At 49.7% G+C, this 19,839-nt stretch overlaps 1 protein-coding gene and 1 non-coding gene across 2 annotated transcripts in view; both read right to left on the bottom strand.

Annotated features, from left to right (window-relative positions):
- The window catches only part of LOC144162926 (BBSome complex member BBS2-like), a 61,655-nt gene that overhangs the window by 3,530 nt on the left and 38,286 nt on the right, over positions 1-19,839 (bottom strand). Inside the window, exons 12-16 of the mRNA XM_077693653.1 lie at positions 9,716-9,823; positions 7,699-7,834; positions 7,392-7,523; positions 5,913-6,050; positions 4,792-4,904 (exon numbers count right to left, since the gene is read on the bottom strand). Of these exons, the coding sequence (XP_077549779.1) occupies positions 4,792-4,904; positions 5,913-6,050; positions 7,392-7,523; positions 7,699-7,834; positions 9,716-9,823 (627 nt within the window). The remainder of the gene's footprint in view (positions 1-4,791; positions 4,905-5,912; positions 6,051-7,391; positions 7,524-7,698; positions 7,835-9,715; positions 9,824-19,839) is intronic.
- LOC144163443 (U1 spliceosomal RNA) lies at positions 640-803 on the bottom strand. The gene has a single exon (XR_013320942.1). It is a non-coding gene; the product is annotated as a U1 spliceosomal RNA (small nuclear RNA).

Raw genomic sequence — 19,839 nt, 5'->3', positions numbered from 1 at the left:
AGCTTGGCAAACAGGAGGGGGTTGCACTCACAACCAAGGACTAACATTGGTGACCTTGAGTGACCCTGGCGTCGACACAAACGGTACAAAAAACCAGAAGCGAACCAAAGCATGTCAGCAGTGTATAATAGATGTTTAGTGATATTAGGTATGGGGAGTAATGATTGGAAAGGTGGATGAAGATGGTTTACGAATGGTAAAATACCTGGGGTTTATGTCAAAGGGTGTGTGCGTAATGAAAGGTACCCGTTCCTTGATTACGTATGGATAGTAATAATTGGAAAGGTGAATGAAGATGGTAAAATAGCGTGGGGCTTTTTACCCTTCGGGCTAGTACGACATGCGACAGGCCCTCGCCTTCGAAGCAGGCGTATGGCGCGATGCACAAATGCACCGCTTGCTCAGGGGTGTTCAAAGCACACCGTTTCTGTATGGCACACTAAAGAAGCAGAACGCAGCGCACTCCATACGAACCATCGTTAATTGTACACATCCGTGCTTGTACATGATGTGCTCCACGAGAGCCTTGACCTCTCCGGAGTTACGTAATGCAAGTAGGTCATACACTGAATGGGAGGGAAACATCGAAAAAGTTAACCCTACTGTGTTCGGAGTCTGATTTTGGATTTGCACAAGAAAGGGGGGAGAGCGCGCACGCAGTCCCCCACTACCAAAAATTGCATGCCCCATCTACCCCAGTTTGGGGAAGTGGCAGGGGTCAACACGAGCGGTGTGCAATGCACGTGCCTCGCCCTGGGAGCGCGCCCGTCCTGATCAGCGCAACTCCGACACCAGGTAAGTATGCCTCCAAATGTCCGCCATTTTGACGCCAGCAGATGAAGCCCAGACGGGCACGCCGGTGGCTTTGTTGACATGTATTGCATTTTAAGCATGTTTAAAACAATTTCTGGTATTATCATGAACTTTTGCTAAAACTAAATTTGACGTTCCTCTGTATTTTTAATAAAAAATTTGTTTTGTAGAAAATATAGAAGTTTTATGCCAAAAGCAAGGTATATGCGTGGAGTGTTCACAAATGGCATTTGGATTGGATTGGGAACGTTTATTGAGCATGAAAGTGGGTGGCTTTCTCAGTCCAGATAGCCGCGAGCCAGCGCAACACCTTGGGCGCGAGCGACGAGGCGCTCCTGGTCCTCGCACCGTGAGCTGGCCAGCGCGCGCTCCCATGCTCAGGGGATGGGAAACGGAGGGGGTTTGGCGCGTAGGGGCATTCCCAGACCAGCTGGAAGGTAGTGTCCGGGACGGAGCAAGAGGGGCAGTTGTAGGGGTAAGTGGAGGGTGAGATGTAGTGGAGTATCGAGGTGTTGTAGAATGTGTTGGTCTGTAGTCGACGCCAAATGCGAGCCGCCTGTGTGCTGAGGGATGGGTGAGGAGGAGGGTATTGAAGCTGTGGTTGATGATAATGATGTAAGATTTCAGTGTATCGGGGAGGGACGTGGAGATAGATGGAGGGTTCTGAAAGGTCCTCTTCCGTCGACGAGAACGCTCGGAATGTAAGAGCCCGGGCAGTGGCGTGTGCCACCTCGTTTCGTTTCCCTCGAGGAAAGAATGCCCTGGTGTCCACACAATCTGAATGTGGGGGGGGGGGATCCTTGATTGAGGATAGAATCTTCAGCGCTGAGGGAGAGATGCGGCCTGTACAGTAGTTGCGTCAAGCCTGTTGCGAATCTGCGAGGATTGCCACGTAGTTAGAGGAAGCCGTGGTCGCTGCTAGAGCGATGGCTGTCTCTTCAGCCGTCGTGGTGCTTGCGTGCATTGTGGCTTTTTATCGCGACCAGCAGGCCCGCAGTAGAGTATTTGAGAACGAAGTGGTCTTTGCACCTACTGTGTGGGCATAAAGCGGGTTTAAAAGTGACCCCGACTGAAAGGCTGAAATGATAGTTTGATGCGGCTGCAGTCTACTTCGCCTTCCCTGATCACGCTGTATGGCCGCCATTTTAGAGTGATTGCTGTAGCCCCTTAATTGTCCTAGTTTTCGCTGCTTTTGCAGCGAAATCTATGCATTTTTGCAATCTGTGCAGCCTGCTGTGGCGTTTTTGAATAAGAGAACCAGTTGAAGCTGGATGGCGGAGAAGGGGAAAATTTATTTGTCACATTCGTTGTGATTGCGGTCACTCCGAACCAGTGAAGGGCATGGGCGTCGGCAGAATTTTGTCTTGAGGTGGGCAAATCCATTATACTGATTGATTGATTGATCTGATTTGATTGATTGATTGATTGATTGATTGATTGATTGATTGATTGATTGATTGATTGATTGATTGATTGATTGATTGATTGGAAGGTTTAACGCGCCGACGCAACACAGGCGATGAGGCGCGCCGTAGTGGAGGGCTCCGGATGAATTTTGACCACCTGGGGATCTTTGTCGTGCGCCGAAATATCGTACACACGGGCGTTTTTGCTTTTCGCCTCCATCAGAAAAGCGACCGCCGCGGCCGGGAATCGAACCCGCGACCTCGTGCTCAGCAGCGCAACGCCTTAGCCACTGAGCCACCGCGGCGGGTCCCATTATACTGAGGGGGAAGAGGGAGAGGGCGAGGGGGCGAGGCATTGTGCTGGACTGGCTGGGGGGTGGAGAGGGAGCAACTGGCCCTTTTGCACCCCCCTGCGGACGGCCATGGTGAGGGGTGTCCTCAGTCCAGAACTGCCTGTCTGTAGCCGGCCTTCCGTGCCCTATTCACCAGCCGAAGCTGGGAGCAGGAGTCGAAGCTGGTCAGGGTCGCCGCCCACCGTGAAGGGATAGGGTTGGGATTAAGAGGGAGATATGGGGTGTTCGGGCATGCCCACACTATGTGGTTTAATGTTCCTGATATGGGGCAGAACATGCACTGAGGTGAATATTGGATGGGGAATATTTTGTTCCAGGGGGTAACGTGCGGGAAGGTGTCAGTTTATTGCAGCTGGCGAAGTATGTACTCCTTCCTCTTTGGTGAGTTGCTTATGTGCGGGAGGAAACCTTGGTGGGCTAGATGGTTGTGAGAAATGTCATTGTATGTTAGTAGTGGTTGGGGCAGTGGCGGGTCCAGAAGTGGGGCCCTCCCCCCCTCTCCTTTAAGACACCTGTTCTGCACCTTGCTTTCCCCTTTCATACCCATCTCCACCCATCCATTTCATCCGTCAACAGCGTAATGTTCTGTACATGGCTTCGGGCTCATAATAGGCGCATGTCGACTTCGCACCGGCTCACATCCCCCCCGTTCCCCCAACCAGGCGGCTCGTTCAATGTTTTCCATTTCCACTGTTTTCGCTGTTACGCGCTGCCCCAAAGCAGGCCATGAGCGGCGCCGATGCAGGCGACGAAGGAGCACCCGAAATCTTTGCATCACCTTAGGTCTCCTGGCCAGAGCAGTTTTGAGCAGCTCTTTTGTAGTCCAGAACTGCCCCCGCACAAGGCCAATGGAATATGTGCAAATGGATGAGTGAAATATGCAGCTGGTGTGGAGCAGTTACGAACAGTTAAAAATGACAACTAAGTGAGACCTCTTGTTGCGTGGGCGGAAGTGGCGACCCGGCGTTGCAAGAGCAGAAAGGTGCTTTTCAGCAGGCTGAAGACGTGGATTCGGTCCACCATGTGATTCCCGGCCGCGGCGGCCACTTTCCTGATGGAGGCGAAAAGCAAAAACGCCCGTGTGTTCGAGATTCCGGCGCACGTTAAAGATCCCCAGGTGGCCAAAATTAATCCGGAGCCCTCCACTACGGCGCGCCTCATCGCCTGCGTTGCGTCGATGCGTTAAACCTTACACCACCATGCGCGAAGATAGATTGTTAGGACTTTCGTTACTGTCTACGCACTGGGGCATTTTTTTCGTCCACGTCAATAGTGTAATTGAGCGATTTGCTCATGGTGGGAACCGCATGCAGATTGCTGCTATCTCTGTAATCCGTCGAAAAAGTAAAAAAAAAAAACGAATGGCTGTAGCCTGTAGATTGACTGTTATCCTTGTAATCCGTCTGTAGCCTAAAGGAAAAAACAAGCGGCTGTAAATTGACTTTTTTGAGTCGAGTGCGTTAGTTTATGCCTCCTTTTTTATCATTAACATCAATCATTTATGTGTTTAGAAGCAGAAAAGTTTATTTTAAATGCTTATTTAGGCTTAGAGTGCACTCACATTTTTTGCTGTCTGGTGCCTGAGCGATTCCATGGTTGTCTGAAAGTATGTCATATACCATACTGGAATTTTCGTTTGCGCTCTTTTGTCGTCGTGGTTCAGTCGCTGACGCTCCTTTTGCAATAAATAAATTAGCAGAACAATGTATACTGACTCCTTCTTGCTTTCTGCACGGCATTTCCCTCTGATACATTGCATATATCCAGAAAATCCTTCCTTACTCAGTGTGTGTCGGAAGATTGTGCTTTCAGCTCTGACTAGAACTTAACGCCAGAAATCGCGATGGACGTACTGGGATTTGAATTTCAAACATTTTAGGCCACTGCGACTGTAACTGACCAGTCGCGCGTGCACACTGGGCCCTTTTTTTCCTAGTTTTCTTCAGCACAAAAATAGCTCAGCGCATTCTCAAAACTATTATGTAGGCCCGCAAGGTATGTTTTCTTCTACGCCTTTACAATAAGCATGCTTGGGGTACAACACAAGTTTAGTGCACGTAGAAGCACGAAAAAAATTTAGTATTTGGGTGAATTGCTTTAGTATGCAACTTTCGTCTCGCTCTCCGCGCCTTCCCATCCTCTGCTATGCTTGTAAATGATATGGCGAGCTCTGCGCATGCGCTTCGAGGTTCCACTACTTTTTTTCAAGCAGCACTTACTAGTCCCGCATAAGGCGGCAGTCCTCGGCTCGCAGCAGAAGTCCCCGTACAATGCTCGCCGTGTCCGCCATGTTGGCCGAGATGGTGAGCCTCGCCGATTCGTGCTCTTTCACCTGCAACAGACATGTCACCCTTTCACAATTTCCCACAGTCTCCCAGTTCCGCGTTGTCTTCTTCACTTTCGCTGCGCACAGTCAAGGCACTGCGCACCGATTTGACATGAGCGCTAAATACTTCTTGAAAGTTGTGTCCCTTCGTACCTTGAATGCCCTGCAGGGATTACCGTTGCGGGAGGGGACATGAACGCTGTCCCTGCATTACGGTGTATACGAAGGGAGATGCAACAACGGGTGTGGTTTCGAGTAGGATTCGGTGACAACTAAGGGATTCGACTGGAAGAGCAGTGGGTGGAAGTCAATAAGATATACGTCCTACCTATCCTGCAGTTGTCATCTATCAGGACATTGCGGAATACTGTCGGACCGCTAGACAAAAAATCCAGGGCCATCTCCACTAACGTGAAACCTGGGGAAGGGCGAAGCATGCATTGTATAAGCGTATTCTTGGCGCCTTGGCGTTTTGCCAACGGAGATGAAACCGTTGAGGGGTAGAGGTGTACAGCTTTGCTGTAAAAGTCTCGTTTTTTTGAAGCACGAAGCGTTCTAGCGCGAGGCGTAAACGAGTGTCCCGGTGTTTTAGCACCGTGACTACACGAGACGACGGTTACGACGACGACAGGAGACGCCAACAGCCCGGCCCCTAAGAGGCTTTGCCTCTAAAACACCCGATCCCTCACCCAACCCTCAGCGGAAACCAGGAGACACTGTTGACCGGTAATCGCCTGAAGGCTGCAACTCTCCTGGTGACCCGGACCCAGAACAGCTACGGCAACACACGGATTCCCTGACTCGAGTTCCACTACAACTTTCGATTTCATTAAAATGGTTCCCTGTAGCTCTCTTCAGCAGTTGCCATCCAGTTGTTGATGAAGACTGATGTTGATGACGACAATGATCGCAACGTCGACAATGCACCCCACTGCAAGTTTCACCCAAGATCATCATCACCATCAGTGTCGTCGCTGCCTAGGCCACCCTATGGCGTGCTTTCTCATGTCTCACCTTTGACATGAGCGACTGGAGGTGCTCGTACTCCTTGGGGAAGCTGGCCCTGGACTCGAGTTCTCCCAGCTCAAGGTGCGCGGACAGTGACTGGACCATGTCAGCCGCCACTTCCATCAAGTCCGTCTCGATGCTCACCTGCGCTGGGCGAGATCAACAGCTCCTGTGCTCCAAATGGTCATCCGGTCTTTCTCGCTTCCATGACCAACCGGAATATACCGCTACCATTACTATCATCCGAATTTCTGTTCAGAAGCATGTGACGCTTCCCTGGATTCTGGATTTTAAAAAGGAAAAAAAAATGTATACAGGGTATAACATGGCCTTACTTATACTAATTTAATTTTCATGATTTAAATGCGTAATAATTCGTATGCATGCGACTCCTTCCAGAACTCTGTCCGTCCGTCCAACAGAGGATTATCTATCTGAGGATCATCAGAAGATCAAAGTCCTTGGGCAAAATGTCCGGGGACTTTTTATTGGTATAGGCCCTTCAATTGACAAAATTCCCTTTAATAAAAGGTCCTACACTCGGGCACAACTTAAGAACGGCAACGATGATGATGATGAGGATGATGATTGATATTGGTTTCCCCTTTGTAGCGGAGTGACGACGTGTCATCTTACCAATCTTACCAATCATCTTAACGGAAGTTGCCGCTGTGCCTCGTCACCGCAGCCGGATGTTATTCTGCGCGGCGCAAGTAGTGCGTTACTGGGAATAATTTGAACATGTAACGAGCCGTTTCCATGAATTTTTGGACTTAATATGCTTATTAAGTACTGCAGCGACGACAAACAAACTATGTGAGAAAAGGCAGGCGATATCACGCATTCATAGCAATCTCCTTTCAAAACGCGCGCGTCCGTTGACATCCGGGTCCGTCGCTCAGGCGGAGTTATACATTGCTTGAGCTATTGCCGTTCGAGTGTAGGCCCAGGTATACGCAGAGGTGAATAAGCAGAGATGAACCCCTGAAAAGAATGCTCAACCACTATTTGAGAATCCACGCTTGGGAATTTCGGTAGTTTCTTTTGGGCTTGAAATAGCGGGTTATAAATACCTAACTTGTTTTTCATCGTATCTGCTTGCCACTCCTACATTTTTGGTCGCGTCCATTGGGAGGAAGGTATGTTGGCTGCAGTTTTATGTCTGCTACTCTTTTTTCATGCAATTCTGCAGCGAAAAAAAAATGAATCAAACTTTGCATTTCAGCGAAAAGCATCCCCCACACTCCTAGGGAAGATTTGGGCGCATCTTCGTTTTTTTCCTACGGGAATTCTATGAAATGATTATGTGGAAAAAGCAGAATGCTTTCGCTCTCACATTCACGGATCCGAGTCGGGCACGAAGGTTTAACGTGGCAGCAATTCATTCATTCATTCATTCATTCATTCATTCATTCATTCATTCATTCATTCATTCATTCATTCATTCATTCATTCATTCATTCATTCATTCGCTGCCTCCCGTACCTCGCCGTTGGGCAGAACACCTATGGTGACAGGCTTGAGTTCTTCTCGTAGCGAGACGAAGCTGACCCGGAATTGATCTTGCGCGTGCAAGTCTTCCGGAAGCAGGAAGTTCTGGTTTACCCACGCAGCCACCTGCATGCAGTAATTCACACACGCGGCTTGGAGAATATCGGGCACCTAACGACGGTTTAATGTTCATTCAATCAATCAAAAATGGTTCTCTTAATCTAGACGTTAACCAGGTAAACTAATTAGACAGTGTTTATAACTGAGTGTCTTACTAGAACGTTCATTCGTGCTCCCATACCCTTTGAGGTCTGTCGTTGACGCGGAAACGGACGCTGCCCGCCGGCCTGTCGCTGCCTCGGGGCTCCTCGGAGAGCAGGTAGGCGGCAAAGCGAGGCAGCTGCCTGGACAGCTCGAATACGTGGAAGTGCTCGCCGCTGCAAGAGCGCAAGGGAGCGAGCGGTGGGGAAAACGCCACACGTTGTAGTAACAAAACCAAACTTTGTAGTTACAACTCTCAAATCAATAGGTCAAAATACAACGTTGTTCAACTTGAAAGAATTAGCTTTTCGTAGCTCACTTCACTCTATTTCCAGGTACGAAAAGCGTTTTTTTTTTAGGGATTGATTGATTGTAGGGTTTAACGCGCCGACGCAACGCAGGCGATGAGGCGCGCCGTAGTGGAGGGCTTCGGATTAATTTTGACCACCTATAGGGATGTTTAACGTGCGCCAGTTTTTTTTTTTTTTTTTTAAGAGAAACTGATTAGATTTTTGTTTCTGTTTTTTCGGGCAGCGCTGTTACCACTAGTCGCTGCGAGCTGATATGTGGTTTTATAATAAATTCTCTTCTCCCCTTATGGGCTCGGGCTGTCGGCGTCTCATGTCGGCGTCGTAACCATCGTCTCATGTAGTCACGGTACTATAAACACCGGGGCACTCGTTTACGCCTCGCGCAAGAGAGCTTCGTGCTTCAAAGACACGAGACTTTTACAGCAAAGCTGTACACCTCTACTCCCCAACGGTTTCATCTTCGTTGGCAGAAACGCCTAGGCGCCAGGAATACACTTATATACAGCATGCTTCGCCACTCCCCAGGTTTCGTGTTAGCGGAGATGGCCCGGTATTTTTTAAACATAAAAAACACCCCTAGGAATGCTGAAAAATTTTCAAATTTCGCGCTGCAGTGATGTAATGAGGGCATGAGTGACGTAATACGGTCCAGCACTAAAAGCCTGTTATCAGTGTATTCACTGCACGCTATCATTCAAATGGTATCAAACAGAACTAGACTCACTACAATCGCCCACTCACGTTTCTTCGCGATGGCTTCGGCCGGAGGCCGCCAATCGCACATACAACATTTATTTATTTATTTATTTATTTATTTATTTATTTATTTATTTATTTATTTATTTATTTATTTATTTATTTATTTATTTATTTATTTATTTATTTATTTATTTATTTATTTATTTATTTTCAGATACCCTCATGAACCATTGGGCATTACTGAGGGGAGTGGTACAAAGCAAATACACCAATAAAAGTAAAAAAATTGCACGGAAACATTCGCGATGAAAGGCAAAAGAAAGTTGGCACAAATGTGCAACCCTGTTGTGTAACAAGAGTGTAAAAAAACGTTCACGACACATTGATTCTGTGACTTCACAGAAAAGTCACTGGAAAGTGGTTGGGTGTCACCACTGATCAGTGCTACACCTGTTTTCTTCAACATCTCGATTATTTGTTCGAAGTTTGCAACACAATTGACATCATTGAAATTAGAAAAAATCAGTCTTTTAAATGGACAAAACTTGCATTTTGTATTCATGACCCCTTTGAAATGCCGTTATAGTGTCATAATCGTGCTTGATAATGTCGACGTGTTGTCATCACGAACATCCGCACGGACGACCGGGACGTTTACCTTCAACAGCTGACAATGATCAGCAAAGCCTCGCAGCGTTGCGAGGTCCGTCGAAGCTTCCCATGGATTTTAACGCATGACAGCAAACTTCGAGCAAGATTTCAAACTTCACAGAGGTGAGGCGAGCTGTTGACGCCCTTTAATAAAGAACACAAAGGTGCTAGCGTTTCGGTCGTCGAAACGTCGACGAATAAACAGTTTATATAGCGCAAACATCACACAGCGCGATTGAGGGTAAGTACAGACGGCCACAAGCAGGACAGTGAAGAAGTGGGTTTATTGAAGAAGCGATTGAAAAATTATTTTGCCGTTTCGACCACGACAATTGGCCATATACATCCGTGAAATAGGCCTCAAGAGATCAAACTGCGCGGGTCGTTCCGACTGACCTGTCCTTGTTTCCCACGAGGACCTTGAAGTGAAGGTCCACTGGGAGGTCCTTGGGAGGACACAGCGGTAGGCTCACATCGGAGCGGACCTGCTCGGCACGCGGGTGGCTTTTGAAACGAAGCGGGAAGAAAAATACCGAACAAGGTTTGTCAGTCACGTGAACATGGAGGCGACTGTTTATCTGCACACGTAGCACATTCGAGGTGCATCGAAGAGGAATAATCGCATTTAGCGTGCATTTAATACGTGGGATATATTTAATTTATATATGCACCAATGTAGAGCGTCTATAGTTTGTACTCACTGGCGAGGCACACATGCAGGCAACCATGTGATTGCGCCGTCAGAGGTTACAACGGGCTCCGCGGCATGGCGATATTTGTCCGTGCTAAGCACATGATCTGTGTTGGACGTTCTAAGCTCTGATAGAGTACCTGCAACACACAGGTCTAGACCAGTCGCTGTGAATAACTCGCCGTATCTGTACGCATCAACTTCTTGAACATCATCGCCATCATCTTCATCACGTCATCAACTGACGTAGCAAGTTAGGCATTTTAGCCCAGCTAACATCGCCAGACTTCATTAAAGATCTCTCTCTCTCTCTCTCTCTCTCTCTCTCTCTCTCTCTCTCTCTCTCTCTCTCTCTCTCTCTCTCTCTCTCTCTCTCTCTCTATCTAAGCTCTACCCCACCGAACGCAAAGTAATGCCTCGACTTCAATGTGAGTGCGAATAACATAATCTCTGTTGACACCACTGTTGGGAATCGGGTTGAAACGGAGCAGACGACGCACGCCGGTGTTTTTTTTTTAGATGCAAGGCATCTCTTACACTCGGCCTGTCCTTCCATCCGGCGTGCATGCGTCCGCAACCCTCCTCCTTTCCCCTCGCCGGCCAGCTGCGTTAGCGCGTTCTCCTCGCCATGCCAGCTGTGCGTCAGCGCGCCTGCGCGTCTCTCTCTCATCACTCTCTCTCGCGGAGCGTCTATATAGCCGCGGTATCTGCGGCGCGCTCCTCAGTCGCTCAGTCACTCGCTCTCGCTGCTACTGCTCCGACTGCTGCTCTACCTGCTGCTCCGACGAGTTGAAATGGACACTAACATGACGTGCTTTACATAATTGGAAATCTACGTGTGATTGAGCATCATTTAAGGCTCACTACACTTCAACCACATTTGGGTAACCGACACAACGGAAACGCGAATTGAACCCCGTGCAATTGAAGCCTTGCATCACCCCAGGGTTCCCCTCGCGGGAAGATGGAGGAATTTTTTTCTGCGCCGTGCGGGCGCAGTGGCACAAGTTTCACCATGTCCGTGGCGCTTCGGCCATGTCCGTGGCCGTTTCCAGTGTTGCCAAGCGAATAAATTGACAGCTAAACTTTTCAGTGAATACCATCTATAGACCAGCAATTCTCGCCGCAACAGTATGACCAGTATGCGACGTCATGGCAATGGCTTCTGTGTTTCGCGTCGTTCTAAGTGGCAGTCGTTTCGCGGGCTTCTAAGTGGGTGAAGTTGTCGACACAAATTTAGGGCACGTTACGCTACGCTGCGAAAAGGTAGAAATATAAGATAAGAAATTACGCAGAAACGTCGTTGGAAGTTATCCAAATAATGCGAAGCATTTTAGAGTAATCGCTTGGTGTTTGTCGTCATTGCTGCGGTGTTCAGTGTAATGGCGACAATGGCGACAGTGAACTGAGAAACGCGGTTACAACGTGGTTGATATTGACTATACCAGCACGAGATTACGAAGAAATTGCAATAGGTAGCAATGTTAATGCATCGTAAGAACTTCCGCAGGAACTAGGCACAATGGAAAGGGAGATATACATTTGTAAATTAGGCAAATACAATGTTTAGTTTATATTTTATACAATGTCTTTGTGTTGTAGCTGTTGTGATTCTCTTTTATTCTGAATAGTCGGGAAATGCTTCACGTAGCGTGTCGAAGGGTTTTGACTGCGCTGTTGTGACGTCGGACCGACACTACAATCTGTCGCACACGTTACGCGACCGTCCGAATTTGTCTTCGAGGAAGTTTTCTCTAACACATGAAACGTCCCAGACGGATAGACGGGATTTTCAACACTGAAGCTGTTTAGCAAATCGTTATTTTTTGTATCCGCTGTTAAAAATACCAAGAAATTGCCGAACGCGCGCGCGTGAGCGCGGGCCTCACGGCGACCACCCTGCGTCCCCGGCGCACTTTTGTCAAGCCAAGCATACCCACCTAAGGAGATTGGCCAAGGCTGACAAAAAAAAAGAAACCCTCCAGCGTTCGCCGTAATCGTGGCAACACTTGCTCGCGGGGTGTGTGTCTGAGGTCAAAAGGTGAACTTGGGGAAAGGACGAAAGTAGTAAAGCTTGGCTTTAAAAAATTCAGCGCCATTCCACTCTGAAGGTGGATGACCAGCGAAGCTGTCTGTGGATTACCGTGACATCGCGACTGAGGTCCCCGGGAAACTTCAAACGATCATACACTGCAACGACACCGAATCGGTTGTCCGCAATATCCAGCTCAAACCTCGCCGTCACGCCGGAGAAGAGTTCAGCAGAATTTGTAGCCACGCCGACGTCTTGCGCTTGCCGCCTCGCGGTATTCGATGTCCCCACGGGCATCGCGCTTACGCTTGGTGTCCGCGGCCCGATCGTCGTCGGTGGTTTCTTTCCGCAGCTTTCGCGGGCAATCAACGTATTTTTATGGCCTCACAGCGCAACATACAGCGTGGGAAAACCAGCTTACAGAGACCAAGCTTACGCTGATCTTCTTAAAGTCGGCTTCACTTTTAAACAGAAATGAATTGCAAGAAAAACTTTTTTTAGGGGCAATAAGCGCGGGAGGTGAACAGTTGGCGGAAGGGAGGGGATGTGCATACAGCGTGAGAAGAGAACCCACGCAAGTGGCGTTGGGAGAACATGTTCGGTCAGCCACGGCACGCGCGGACAGCAACGACCCGGGAGCTGAAAGACTTCATGGGAAAGGAGGCTGACCGACTCCAGCGTGGAAGTGGAAACGACACCGCCTAAACCCGCAGAGATGTCCCTGTAGACTAACTCTGGACTAGTGGTTCCTTGTGGAAATAAAGTTACTTTCTTCTTCTTTTCTATGTAGCCCTGTAGACGCAAACCAAAACAACAGAAAACGTGGGAGTTAGCCCGTAACAACTCCGCTGTAAAAATTGTCTAAGCTTGCTCTAAGTCGCGCAAGGCTTGGACCATAGCGAAGCTGGAGGATTTCATTCTATGTAAGCACCGAAGGACACGCTACCACGCATTGCATTAGGTTCAAAATTGCTCTTTTACATGTTCCGTCGCCGCTTTTCACTGTGGTAGTAGTAGTCATCGTCATATCCATCTATCTCCCCCATGCATGACTGGCGGGCCCGGATCGCTTTATCCGCAGGCTTTTACGTTTCTCGGAAAGTGGAACGTGTCAGCACGCGCAAGAACTGGTGGCAACCGGCTTCGCGAACTGGGCGGCACGAGCACAGCCCGGGATACTAGCCCTGACCTTACGGTCGTTGCACACGCCCCAAATGCCACCTGGAGCAATACGGAGGACACCTCGGGAGTGATCATATGATATATCTACAGACGAAAATCCCAGGGCCTCAGTTCCGTAGGGTCATCGGGGTAGCAAAACTTACTGATTGGCAAGCACTAGGCTCCCATAGAAGAGGTAAAACAGAAGAAAAGATAGAAGACATAAGTCACTGGGCGAAGACGCTCGTGGAAGAAATCACGCACTACACGAAGAAACTCAGCCTCTCCGATGACATTCCAGCGGTCGACCCACACCTGCTTCATTTACGGGAGGCAAGGTGCAGCCTTCTTCGCAGATGGAAGGTGCAAAGGCACAACAAGAGACTCCGCAAACGAATATCTTTGCTCAACAAAGAGGCGTCAGCGTACGCGGCCGAGCTCTGTAGGCAGAACTGGCTTCAGATGTGCGATGCTCTTCAAGGAAGACTAAGTACATTCAAGACGTGGAACATCCTGCGCTACCTAATCGACCGTACTAAAAGTCGGAGTGAAACAAGTAAGACGATGCAAGCCATCATTCACCAATTTCCTGGCACGCAAGGAGACCTCTTACGGGAGCTACAGGCAAGATATTTTCCGCCTACACCCAGGGTGCAGTTGCCAGAGTACGGGGGATGCCCCAATTCAGATCTCGATAGCCCAATAACATCAGCTGAAGTGAGGGCGGCTTTGCTGAAGATCCGCCGGAACACGTCCCCTGGCATGGACCGCGTGTCGAACAAGGCCCTAAGAAACCTGGATGACGGCTCCGTGGAGGCTTTGACTACCTACATGAACGAGTGTTGGGAGAAGGGGGTGGTGCCACCGGCCTGGAAAGAAGCAGAGATTCGTCTCCTTCCAAAACCAGGCAAAACACCTTGCACGGATAATCTTCGCCCCATCTCCCTCACTTCGTGCATCGGAAAGCTTATGGAACACGTCGTTCTTAACCGTGTACAAAGGTTTCTTGAAACGACGGACCAAATGCCTCACTCGATGTTCGGTTTCCGCCCGCACCTCTCAGCTCAGGACGTACTGCTGCAGCTGAAGAAGGACATATTTGAGGCAGCCAGTCGCACCACACCCAAAGCGATCCTGGCTTTAGACTTGAAGGGTGCGTTCGACAATGTAACGCACGAAGCAATCCTCACAAATCTTGGCAACCTGGGTTGCGGGGAAAAGACGTACTAATTCATCAAGAATTTTCTGTCTGATAGGACTGCGATCATTAAGATTGGCGACATCCAGTCGTCTCCCATAAAGTGTGGCAGTCGCGGTACACCACAAGGGGCAGTGCTATCGCCTCTACTTTTCAACATAGCCATGATAGGCCTTCCCCGACAATTAAAGAAAATCCCCAACATTAAGCATGCCCTGTATGCGGACGATATAACGATCTGGATTGCCAAAGGCTCTCCAGGCGTTATGCAAGACAGCCTACAAATGGCAGCGGACGTCGTCCGCACCTACGCCAGCCGATGTGGTTTAACTTGTGCCCCGCAGAAGTCGGAACTTATAATAGTACAAAAATGCCGCAGGGACGTTTCAGACATCAAAATTTGGCTCGATGGCATACTCATCAAACCGAAACCCTCAATCAAGATATTAGGGATGACATACCAGGAAAACTGCAAAAACACCCTGCTTCTCAACAGGCTCCAAGAAACCACGGCTCAAATTATTCGGATGCTGCGTAGGGTGGCGAACAGGAGCCATGGACTAAAAGGAAACGACATGGTCCGTCTTGTGCAGGCCTTCGTCGTATCCAGAATCGTTTACGTGGCTCCTTATGCGGTTTTGGGGACATCGGAGCGCGAAAAGCTAGACGTCCTTCTTAGAAAGGCATATAAACAAGCCCTGGCACTTCCTCCAAGCACCTCTACGGTACGACTCACGGCTTTGGGACTGCACAACACCATCGAAGAGCTCATGGAGGCCCACCTAACGGCGCAGAAAGTAAGACTCGGAGCAAGCCCAACGGGTAGGGAAACGCTAGCTACGCTTGGTTACACGGCGCCGCACATCACGGAAAACGCAGTGGACATCCCGCCTGAACTAAGGACCACAATTCTTGTCCGTCCAATACCCCGGAACATGGCCCCTCAACATCATGAGGGAAGACGCCTAGCAAGAGCAACTGCGCTAGAAAAACAGTACGGAGGACAAGACTACGTCGTATATACAGACGCGGCGGAATACGCGAGGTACGGGGTAAGATCGGCGGCCGTTACCTCCACAACCGACCTCCTTTCCAGTCTGACGCTTCGGTCGTCAAACACCCAGCAGGCTGAAGAGACGGCTATCGCCCTTGCCCTCTCCCAGACAAAGGCTAGCGTAATTATTACGGATAGCCAAGCCGCCTGCCGAGCATACCAAGCAGGTAGGGTTTCAAGACAAGCGCTTCGGGTTCTGCTTCAACGGCCACCGCAGAAGCAGGTCACAATCATTTGGACCCCGGCCCACTCTGCTCTTCGCGGCAACCAGACGGCACACGTCCTGGCCCGAGAACTCGCCCACCGGGCACCGCAAGAAGAGTCAGAGTGAACCTGGCAACCGCTCCTCACATACGCCGACATCACCCAACACTATCGACTAGCGAGACAACTCTATCCCCCAGTCACCGATCAGGCCACGAAAGAACAGGAAGTCATCCTGAGACAACTACAGACTAATACCTACCCCCACCCAACACGACTACACGCCATCCACCCTACTCTTTACGACCCCCTATGTACTCACTGCCAAGCACCAGGCACGCTGTACCATATTGTCTGGGAATGTCAACGGAACCCAGACCTTCCCCCCATCCCCAACCCCTCACGCGAGCAGTGGGAGAGTACGCTGGCCAGCTCTTCTCCTGAAACGCAGCTTTTGCTAGCGGAAAGGGCGAAGACAGCCGGTCGTACCAACGGAGTCTTGGACTGAAGACCCCGACCACAAATATGCTCACTTCAACTGTGATTAAAGTTTCTCTCTCTCTCTCTCTCTCTCTCTCTCTCTCTCTCTCTCTCTCTCTCTCTCTCTCTCTCTCTCTCTCTCTCTCTCTCTCTCTCTCTCTCTCTCTCTCTCTCTCTGTAGCGCGAGTTGTCTTGTGCTCCCCCCTTGAGGCGCGGGCGCACGTGAACTGTTTTCTTTGTATTGTTTACGAGCTCCGCGCGCAAGCCTGAACGACGCCGGGCGCTCCCCATAAAACGCGCGCTAATGGCTGTGGTAAACTGCGGGAGTAACTATGGCCCGTTTTTTTTTATGACGTCGCGCACCGCCAACATTACGGCTAGCAACAACAAATTCGCTGTTAAGAAGAGTTTCTTCGGCGCTTTACATATGGCCTTGGGTGCTCGGATGCCCCTCCTAGAAACCGCGGAGGAAGTTCCAGGCTCCCTAACCCTTCTCCCTTCGTGTGGGTCTGAGTTTCCTGGCGGCTTATTGAGCCAAGAGGAAGTCACGTTCCGGAGGACTCGCCTGGGCGTTGCACTGACGCCTGCTGCTCGAGCAACATCGATTTCTACCCCTGAAGGGACTTGTTCGAGCGTCCCCTACTGCCCTGCATCCGTTGTGGGAGCGACATGTCCAGGACTCCAACTAGGCCAATCCCAGCACATGGGGGCCGAAGGACATCGCCCAGGCCGTCCTCCCGATATTCACTGGTGGACTCATGGTCCTGTATGCAAGCAACCGTTGGGCTTTCTTGCTGAGACTTGCCTACACTGCAGAGTCAGGAATCCGACGGCATCACGCCGCTCCTTATCCCTGCTTTTAAAGCGGATCTGTCTGTGGCTAGGATTCAGCAAGTCGCACCCGGCGACAGACCGAACGTAGATCAACGATTTTCAGCGTACGGAAAAAAAAAATCACAAAAAATGTCCTCGGGCCTCTATATCTTGCTAGAAGACGGCTCATATTGCCCCTAGAAAACGACTTCTCAGCAATGCATTCGTGTTTAAAGCTAAAGCCGACTTTCAGAAAACCGGTGAAAGCTCGGTTCTTCTAAGCTGACTTTTTCACATTGTGCGTTGCACAGTGAAGCATGGATATTTTCGGAGTGAGTATCACTGTATAGTTGCCGCCCCACTTTGTACTCCTCTCCACCACGCCGCGTCTTTCCCGAGTCGAGCGTACTCCTCGCCACGCTCGGCATCTCTCTCCCCCCTGACTCTGCGGAGTTCCACGCGCTCTTCGGCGGCTACTTGTGCAGTGCACTAGAGACTTCGTTGTCTCTACCCATGAATAGTGTTTGTCCCTTATCTGTGGCGCAGAGATCGCGCCATAGTTCTTGTAAGTCAACATAGCAAGCCCACAGTATAGCTACACTCCAACATAGCAAATCCCAGCAGAGCGCCAGCTTCGCTAGAGTTCTGTCTTCGCAGGGTGGAAGGGCTCTGATTTTTTTTTCCTGATTCGTTTTACCTATAGCCAACTTTTATGTACAAGGTGTTACGACGATAATTAAAACACATTAATTTACGACGATAATCAAAACACATTAATTTTTTTTCCTAACCTAACCGCTGTTTGGTTTTCGCTGAAACTTCTCACGAAGGCCGCATTTTGTGTTTTTTTTGTTTGGAACCACGAATAACGACGTTACTTACCTGTTTATTCGGAAAATAAAAACGTTTTTCCCCTATGAGAAAACGGCCGCCGATTTGGACGTGCGAGCCAGTGCGAGCTGATCTTGGAACGATGGTGCCACCTGGGGTATTGGCCACGAGGCCCACCACTGGAGAGGCCGGCGCTGCGATCGTTTTGACGTCACTTGTAGGATCACCGTTCCTATCTTGCTGCGTAGTTGGCTTGCAGCGCGTGACACTTCGCTTAGAAAGCGTGTTCTAAAAGTATTTTCGTGTTAATTTCCTTCGTTTGAAGTTAATTCTTAGTGCGTCAAGCGCAGTTCGACCTAATGGTGTCTGTATAACCGTATCAACTGTGGTAGATTATCCGCAAACACCACGAGCGTGGTGGTGTATTACGCATGCGACCGAAGCGTAAGCAGCGGCTTGTTACCCCGATCAAGAATGTGGAGTACGACGATCGCCGAGTGAAGTTTCTAGATTTCCCTTTTTTGCAAGAAATGTATAAAGCAGGAAATCGTGAAGCGTTAACTGCTCGCAGAAGCACACGCACCCGCCCTGGCTGCCCGCACAGCCGACGGTGCAGCTCAAACCGACGCAGGTCACGGCAGCAACAACTTGTCGCCGCTTTTTAAAATCACACAAGTCGTGGAAAAGAAGTTCCAGATTGGTGAAAGTGGATGTTAGTTTGATGAAAAATTCCGATATCGTAGTGTCATAAGCTGTGGTTTTCAAAGCGATGCTCAAATATCTGCCGCGATTTACGCCGACCGGCCGCGTAGGTCGGTCCCGGCAGCGCCGGCCCGTTCGCGCACGGTGCGGCGAGCAGCCGAAGGATGGCCATGCTTGATCGTCGATCGCTTCAACGGAAATCACCGCGCTTGCAGAGTTCCCAGCGCGGTGAAACGTTCTGTTAGGGACTGTCACTCGCAACTCTAACGGCGATGAAATATATGCTGCGACGCCAAGCCTAAAGTTTCCAACATCCGATTACGTGCATCCGAAGCCGGCTGCGAGCTGTTGGCGAAGGTCCTCCCGTCGCGCACGCGCGTGTTGCGTTTGGGTTCCTTTAACTTCTTGGGGGCCCCCAACGCTCGGTTATCCTATTCTAAATATCCCCATTACCTGAAATCATTAACGACGTGCACCGTGTTTCGCCTCGTACGCAGCCTCGCCTTCTGTGAGCAGTCGTGAGTTTCGAAATTGATGCTTGAGAAATGCCGGCTTACTGTAAACATACAAAACACGCTGCAATTATAAATTACCACGCCGAGCACATAATGAAAACTAAATATAGCCTTGTCCGAACCCGCTCGAGGGCGTTAAAAACTCGCGTTCATACCGTTCATGCATTGCGGACAAGTCGCGAAAAGTAAGCATCAGCCGTGCAGAGTACAGGCTACGGCAGTGATCGTTAATCAAATCCGGGCATGACTATAAAAACATCGTAGGGGAAATAGGCACTGATTAAGCCAAACTGCAGACCATAACAATACTTTTAAGCATGTGCGGCGAAGCAATCTGATCACCGTTCTCGCGTCATTCATTTACCAGGCAATACGAGCTGTTCGCGCGGTGAGATCATAAGTGAGCGACGCGTTTTAATCGCTGTTACAAGGTGTTTGCTTGCACACACATGTCCCGTCAAAAGTATTTCATACTGAATTTACAGCGTACTTTTCTCGGCGTCAGTTGCATCGTCCTTGACGTTAGCTGGCTGCGTATGTACGAGCTGTGGGTCGCGATGGTAGCAACTACCTAAACGCGGCGGTGTCGCCGGGAACAAGCGAGTCGCTGATTGCTTGCCCGAATTATTTGGTTTACAAACAACTTTTTTGGTAATTTGCATCAAATCCACAAGGAGCGGGCGACACGGTGGCCACAACAAAAAAACACACTTCCGCATACGCACGGGAAATGTGTTGTAGCAGACGACAACACGATTCGGCGTCCTACGAGTGACGTCACTCGTAGGTGGCGCCACGGTATGTCCTCGAGGCCAATGCTGAGCGAAACAGACGACGGG

Source organism: Haemaphysalis longicornis, unplaced genomic scaffold, assembly GCF_048455015.1.
Source record: "Haemaphysalis longicornis isolate Haplotype H1 unplaced genomic scaffold, Haemaphysalis longicornis Haplotype H1 scaffold_12, whole genome shotgun sequence".
Classification (NCBI taxonomy): Eukaryota; Metazoa; Arthropoda; class Arachnida; order Ixodida; family Ixodidae; genus Haemaphysalis; species Haemaphysalis longicornis.
The sequence above is the reverse complement of the archived record's forward strand: the minus strand, read 5'-3'. Positions and strand labels throughout refer to the sequence as shown.